The sequence below is a fragment of the Osmia lignaria genome, chromosome 16 (genome assembly GCF_051020975.1).
Source record: "Osmia lignaria lignaria isolate PbOS001 chromosome 16, iyOsmLign1, whole genome shotgun sequence".
Lineage (NCBI taxonomy): Eukaryota > Metazoa > Arthropoda > Insecta > Hymenoptera > Megachilidae > Osmia > Osmia lignaria.
The window spans coordinates 1,193,253-1,200,800 of record NC_135047.1 but is presented as its reverse complement, the minus strand read 5'-3'; the positions used below and the strand labels follow the sequence as shown (position 1 = coordinate 1,200,800).

At 31.1% G+C, this 7,548-nt stretch overlaps 1 protein-coding gene across 6 annotated transcripts; it reads right to left on the bottom strand.

The window, feature by feature from the left end:
• Positions 1 to 566: 566 nt before the first annotated feature.
• LOC117600858 (adenosylhomocysteinase-like 1) lies at positions 567 to 7,296 on the bottom strand. 6 transcript variants are annotated; one of them, XR_004580532.2, is made up of 12 exons: positions 7,139 to 7,296; positions 5,623 to 5,670; positions 5,073 to 5,157; positions 4,799 to 4,992; positions 4,393 to 4,717; positions 4,184 to 4,334; positions 3,958 to 4,110; positions 3,717 to 3,882; positions 3,313 to 3,559; positions 3,105 to 3,225; positions 2,769 to 3,028; positions 567 to 2,589 (listed from the first exon to the last, which is right to left on the bottom strand). XR_004580532.2 is itself a non-coding variant. In XM_034316820.2 (11 exons), the coding sequence occupies exons 1-11, from the start codon at positions 7,238 to 7,240 to the stop codon at positions 3,022 to 3,024; spliced, it is 1,599 nt and encodes a 532-aa protein (XP_034172711.1). In that variant the 5' UTR covers positions 7,241 to 7,296; the 3' UTR covers positions 567 to 3,021. The 6 variants fall into 6 exon arrangements, 5 of the variants coding, with proteins under 5 accessions (XP_034172711.1, XP_034172712.1, XP_034172713.1 ...); XM_034316820.2 differs by having other exon boundaries at positions 567 to 3,028; XM_034316821.2 differs by having other exon boundaries at positions 567 to 3,028; positions 4,799 to 4,980.
• Between the last annotated feature and the right edge of the window lie 252 nt (positions 7,297 to 7,548).

Sequence of the window (7,548 nt, the reverse complement as noted above, 5' to 3'; positions counted from 1 at the left end):
TTCGAAACATGCTCATGTTGAGATAATTAAGTAACTTTTCACGGCAAAGGCTTTTAGATTGATTTAGAGAGTAATGGAACGCATCTACTTTGTTGGGTTTTACATGTCTACATTGTATATACAGTATATATATATATATATATCTATTATTATCTATTTTTGTTACATATTTATAAATGAAAAAAACTACTTTATTGCACACTATAAATATATATATACATACATATATATATTACAGCCTAGGCTAAAAAGTTTCAAAACGATGAAATTGTGGTTTAAGCAATTTATATATATATATATATATATATATATAAAAAGATATGTCGATAATTGCGTGACACGTGTAAGACATATTTCTATAATTAAAAACATTTATCATTAATCGATTAATTTGCCTCGCCAGAGACCGAGGCGTATATAAAGCGCGTATATTCTTCAAGATTTCTTTTTTCTTTTTCTTTTATGTAATCAAACAACCTTTGTATAATTTAGTTGAATAGTGAATAGTTTGTTAGGAAGGCTATAATGTTTACGTTACATTTTCATTGATACCAAGGGAGCTCAGGTTTTTCTTTTTTTTTTTTACAATGTTGAGTCAATGAATTAATGAAATATTGCAGAATACCGGAAGTCTATCGGGAAACGATTCGGTGTGGGAATTCATTCTTATGCAAAGCAATCTTATATAGTGCAATGACTTGTGAATGACCGATTTATGTAAATATTAATTGTTCTTTCATTTTGTTGCGTGTAATATAATCGTGTTGAATGCTGTCATGAGATCGTATGGGAATCATGTGTTTTCTGGGCTCCCTGGTTGTAGATTTTTTTTTTATACATATATATTCAGAGTGCAGTGAATTGTTGAAGAGGATTACCAGAGTTTGATTGAAATATTTGTTGTTGATGTAGTGAAAAACGTTCGAAATTTACGCTCTACGTGTTTTATACGTATCTGTTTATTTCTGCGAAACACCCGTGATTCGTTCATTCGTAAAACTTGATCGTTCACAATAATAAAATCGATTTTTTTAATCCCCGAACGCGTTAAGTTTCGCGAACGAAATAGATTTTTAATTTCAGTTTTTATCGTCGATGAATATTTTCGGAAATATCCAACTATTTAACGGAAATACACAGACACCATGCTAACATTAACAGACACCATGCTTGCATTAATCGTGGAATACTGCGATCGCAGACCTCTTCTAGGAATCAAAATTTTCTTAGCAAATTTAAAAAATTAATATCGCAGTAACGGCCGGACTGTTTATGCAATTAACTTGAAGAAGTGGCTTCCTAACGTCGTAAATGATCATAATTAAACGCGGCAACGCGTTCGCGAATGAAAAATATAAAAAAAGAAAAAAAAAATATTCTGATAACAGTATTCCAGGGTTGATAGCCTGTCTTATGATAATCAATTTTTCGTCGAGCTAAAATAGACATTAATTCTAACAAGATCTTGTACAGAGTATTGTAAAATATATTTTTACTACATTTTTTTTTTTTTGGTTTTATTATTTATTTTTTTCTTTTATAACACGAATTGTGTTTTTAAGTTCGTCATTATAGAACTGCTGCCGTTATGCCATTTTATGTATGCCATGCCGTTCAGCCTTGCCATTTGTATAGGTCCGTTTTACGGTCAATCCCAAAGTTGTTTCTTTGTTTTCCAATACTCATATACGGATCGCAGCAAGAATGCAAGAACTCTTGTAAAACTTACCTTTCAATTGATGCTGTCGATAAGCGCTTGAGAAGCCACTACTTTATAACGATTATGCTGAAATATATAACATTTATATCGATGTGATGCATTTTACTTTTTTGTAATTCTGCAATGTATTCCTTCATTGTTTTCAATTAATTTTGCTCTTCTTACGATTATCCCACGACCTTCATAATTCCTAAACTATTAATGAAAGGAAGGATAGTTTAGAAGATAATACGTTTCAACAAAGGTTCTTGTTACTTTTGATGTATGTAACTTATTAATAGTATACTATAGTATATTATTATATTAATTGATACTAAACCTAAAAGAGACAAACATATAATTAATCTGTTGATATTAAAAGTATCGATGAAATTAAATAGATACAAGGTGGAACATACTTAGATTAATAATGTAAACAATGAATAGATTCAAGGCATCGTAGGTTGTTTATTTGCTTTTTGTCTCTCATCATTGAGGTTTATTTATCAAGGGAGTGATACAACCAATTATAAAAGGGCTAACTTTTATCCATTCTAATTATTGTTTTTTTAAGATAATTATGTACATGGCTTCAATTAGTAAATTTTTTACATTGTTCTTTTCATGGAAACAGAGATACTAAGTGTACATAATCGCTGTTTCGACAAACTGATTCAGAACAATTACTGGATGTAATTACTGCAAAGACATTTACTCATCACAAAATGAACATTACATGCTTCAGTTCTCGACGATCCACGTCTTGCAAATATTAAAACTCTTTATGTATATGTACACATTTCCAGTAGTATCAGAAGATTTGTTGTTTTTAATCAACAATTTTCTGAACATAATATCTAACATATTCTGGTTGTACAACTTATTACATCCTGTAACAAATGTAAGCTTACAGATCTTTAACATATCGTTTTTTGGATGAAAAACTGGCATCCGACGAATTCAAACTTCGTTCTGGCTGAATATAACTGCACGTATATCTTTGTCCACTTTCATAAATTAATCGGGTATACATTCGCAAAAGTTAATTCAATATTATATATTCACTTACATAATTTATAATTATTGATTATTGCAATCAGTACTGAGGCAATATTTTGGTTGGAATCATACTGGAATATTGTTCACAATACATGGAAAATATTCTTCTAGAACAATAGAACTGCCTAGAATTATCTTAAAGATAACATGAAGCCTTATCGTACATTTATATTAATATGGCTAAATAAACTAAAATAGTCGAGACTGCAAAGAAATGTTTCAAACATGGTATGTACCGCGTTGCCTCACTTGTTTATACATTTTTAATAGCTGAAATACATAAGAAAGCGATATAATAATTTATTCATTAATGATATTGAGTAATCCATATATTGTGCATACGAACCGGTAATAATTGGGTTTAAAAGGTCCAGCCTTGTTAAGTCCCATGTATTTAGCCTGTTCATCTGTTAGTTCAGTTAAGTGTGCATCAAATGTTGGTAAATGTAATGATGCCACATATTCATCTAATGAATGGTATTATTTTATAAGTTTACTTTGATATTAATTATAGTAACAGAATATAAGAATAACATGTTTTATCACTTATTTACCCATTTTCTTTGGCAACAAGTAAACATCACTTTTATATCGTCCTGGTGGTGCGTTGAAAAGTTCAATAAGCGCTAACGCTTGCGTAGCGGCTGTAATCGACACAACAAAGGAGGGAATGCTGGAACAAGACAAGTTGACTAAACGGCCTTCCGCTAATAACACGATGCGCTTTCCATCCGGCCAGATAACATGATCCACTTGAGACCTTACTTTTTCCCAAGTTAAATCGGGCGTGCGTAAACTGTTCTGTTAAGAACATATTAAAGCAGTCTTAATGTCTTACCAATACATTTCTTTTTAGTTCTGAAATGTAAGAAATACGAGTTTTTCTCCCTAAATTTTAGTTAAAAGTTCTAAACGAATCTGAGATGTTATTAGTTATACTGTTAAAGCTTAAACGTACAATGTCTATTTCCGTATTACTGTGTCCCATATTGCATACCACACAACCGTTTTTCATCTTGTCCATGTGTTCTCGTGTAACTACATTTTTATTGCCTGTTGCGGTAATCACAATATCGACATTTCTGATAACTTCATTTAGTTTCATTACTCTAAAGCCATCCATACTGTAAAGAAAACATTTAACAAATAATGTAATTGTTTATGATTTATATACGCGTTTTTTTTTTCTTTTTATTTACCTTGCTTGCAAAGCACAAATCGGATCGATTTCGGTTATATAAACGATACACCCTAAACCTTTTAGAGCCTGACAACAACCTTTACCTACTTCACCATAGCCACAAATTACAACTTGTTTGCCACCGAACATGATATCTGTAGATCTTTTCAAGCTATAAAGGTATATAAATTAAATCAATGCTATAGATTCTCGGTACATTAAGAATTACTTTGAGATTAATTTACCTATCGATAATACTTTCGCGACAACTATAAAGATTGTCAAATTTGGTCTTTGTTACACTATCATTCACGTTCATGGCAGGAACGGACAATTTGCCTGCTTTTGACAGTTGATATAATCTATGTACACCCGTCACGCTTTCTTCAACAATTCCTGAAGTTTGTTAAGAATATTATTATCAATTTTTGTACAAAATATATAACGAACATACCTTGAATCATTTTAAACATGGCATTATATTTTTTGAGCATTAAATGTGTTGCATCTCCACCATCATCTAATATCATGTTAGGTTGCCAATTTTCAGCAGCTACGCATTTATCAATGCACCACCAAAAATCTTCTTCTGTTTCACCGCGCCAGGCAAAAATTGGATAACCAGCGTGAGCAAGAGCAGCAGCTACTTCATTTTGCGTGGAGTATATGTTACATGCTGCCCATCTAACTTGTGCTCCCAAATGTACTAAGGTTTCAATAAGGACAGCAGTTTGAGCATTGATATGAGTGCATCCCACAATTTTTGCATTCTTCAGTGGCTATTTGAAACAATTTTTTGTTATACATATACCAGTATTCCTCATTAAAGCTTAATTATTCTTCCATAATAAACAAAGTACCTTATCTTCAGCTGCACGTTTACGAAGCGCCATAATTCCAGGCATCTCTTGTTCTGCTATTTCTATTTCTCTTCGACCAAATGCATGTTGATTAATATTGCGCACGCAAAAGTCTGTGAAACCATTCTCGGTTTTTTGAATTTTCTCGCGCGGTGACACGTCATCTTCATCTGATGAGCTTCCTGTGTAAGATGCTGAAGTGTCATAAGATATACAAATGTACAACACCATTTATAATAATGTCACAGTTATGAAAGGAAAAAGTATATCATACCAGAACTGTAACTATCTGTGCTACTGGCTGACAAGGAACGACTACGATAACGACTGGACTTTTTTAAGGCTCCAGACTTGGGATCCTAAACATTTAAAAGATTAAATTAGTTATGAGACTATTAATATACCTTTTATTATTATAAAGGGCTGCAATGAATAGAAATGAACTATAAACAGAAAAATGCAAATGATACTACTTTATTTAATTGAATGGACACAGATTAATATAGACGACATATACAGTAATTTTTCTGGACTATATTATTTTTGCGCGTTAATGAAGCAAAATGAGTTATTCCTGTCGAGTTACATGATAATATGAACAAGCAGATGTAAGCTGTTGATAATTTTAATTGCATTCTGTTGAAAATTCGTCTTATTATTACCCTGTGTTATGATGAGAAGGCAAAAATGGTAAACCCATTGGCACATACCACACTTATGTAGTCATAGGAATTAAAGCAGCCCTGAGGAAATTGCAAGGATTGCTCTATGGAAAGGAGTACAAGTTTACTTTGTGTTTTGTACACATATATATTCTTACTTACTAATTTTGTTCTCGCGCCGTGAAAGGCATTATTTGATGCCTCTAGGCTCTGAAATCACAACAACCACCATTTCATGATTCAAATTGGAGCAAGTTTTTATAATACAGTCCGTAGTTTGGTACAAAGCTCCCAAAGGTAATACTTGTACATAAAACTTGAATAATTGAAAATATTTATTTTATGTATGCAAAAGTATCTCCTTTTTTTATCATTATTCCTCAGTTACTTTTATTGCGCTCAAAACACTAGTTTCAGTAGTGCTAATTGTGCCACGCCTATGTGGTGTACTTAGGCTTGTAATGAGCGATGCATGAGTGATTGGTACCGAACCTACGGACTACTGTGAGAATAATGCTCTATATGTAAAATAATATAAGCGCCTTGATAGCAGGCAATATGTAACAACATGCAAATCATCTTTCAACTTTTACATTATCAAAGTTGAAGCTGAATGACATACTAGCATTAATACCATTGAAAGTATTTGAAAAAGTATTGAATTTTTTATCATGATATAGTTAATGTGTTATAATTACATGATATAAGAAAACTAAAAATAGAAAAAAAATAAACCAATAAAATGATTAATTTTGTTGGTTTATTAAAAATAAAACCTGTTTATTTTTCAATATAAATACAGAAAAATAAACTCTGTAATTGCATATTTGATAAAAATAATGTAGTTAAAATACTGAATGCTTCAAAAGCTGCAATGTCCTTAGCAGCTGACCTTCATGTATATGAACTGTCTGTTAGTTTAATGCCAATTACCATATCATTATCTCCACATTGTGTAACATTAAAATTACACAATGAAATTGCTAATTATAATTCTCTCAAATAAATGAATATTTTTTAGAAAAAATTTCTTTCTCATCAAATGATAAATTGTTTGTCAATTCTGATTCTTATATATATTCTAAGCTTTCAATTGTTTTAAATTATACAATTATTACATTATTTCTTACAATTAAACAAATAATCATTAAATATATTAAACTGATGTATTTAATTCTTCTAACAATACATTTACAGATGTTTTTTGTAATGAATTTTAATGCGTAACAAAAACAACAGGAAGTTATTTGTTTGGTAATAAATACAAGGTATACACAAGAACATACATCAATTACTACCATGTGCTGTATTACATAACAGCAACATGTGGTCACAAGACTTAAAAGGGCTGGGCTGAGATGTCACAGAAAAAACAAAACACAAGTAAAATAAAATGCACAAAGATAAAAGGTCATGATTTTATACAAATGATAATACAAAGGTATAAAAACAATTATGAAAGAGCTTGCTCCCTTCATTGGAATGTTGATCTGTAGCAAGTTGAACATATAAATTAAAAAACTACCCTTTTATAGTTGTTAATGACTTAATTAATAAGAAATTAACAAAGGCGGTAAATATAATACTTGTAAGTACTGTCATGTTTTCATATTCTGACAACTTAAATAAGAAAAATTTGATTATTTGAATTGTTGGATGACAGCGTTCGCAAATTTACCTTAGTGTTTGACGCTGGATCGGTGACAGGCCCATCGATGACTGTATTTCTAGCCACTTTTCCTGACGACGTACTGTTCACAGCATCCCCACTGTCAGCCATTTTCGATTCGAAGTTATACTAATTCTTCTACTAGACGACAGGTGGTACTTTTATGCACTCGCAGGAGCGTAAGCACAGTGCGCTTACAACTAGGTGCTCTCCTGTCGATACGGTTCATTAATAATTGATTAATTTTAATAAATGACAATAAGACTAATAAATTATTGTTCTGATAAATTAAAAGATTTAATAAGTGCTTTTAAAATTAAATTTATCTTAGGAAATATGTTGTACAGCTAATAACATTTTTGTTTAAAAATATACTTGAGTTACTTATAGAGGGAGTAATAGATCTACTTTCTCTAGTA

Coding starts and splice junctions, on each gene's coding strand:
- LOC117600858 (XM_034316820.2), bottom strand. CDS start 7,240: ATGGCTGACAGTGGGGATGCTGTGAACAGTACGTCGTCAGGAAAAGTG. Junction 5,158..5,622: donor ACGGCGCGAGAACAAAATTA/GTAAGTAAGAAT, acceptor TTAAATGTTTAG/GATCCCAAGTCTGGAGCCTT. Junction 4,718..4,798: donor AACGTGCAGCTGAAGATAAG/GTACTTTGTTTA, acceptor TGTTTCAAATAG/CCACTGAAGAATGCAAAAAT.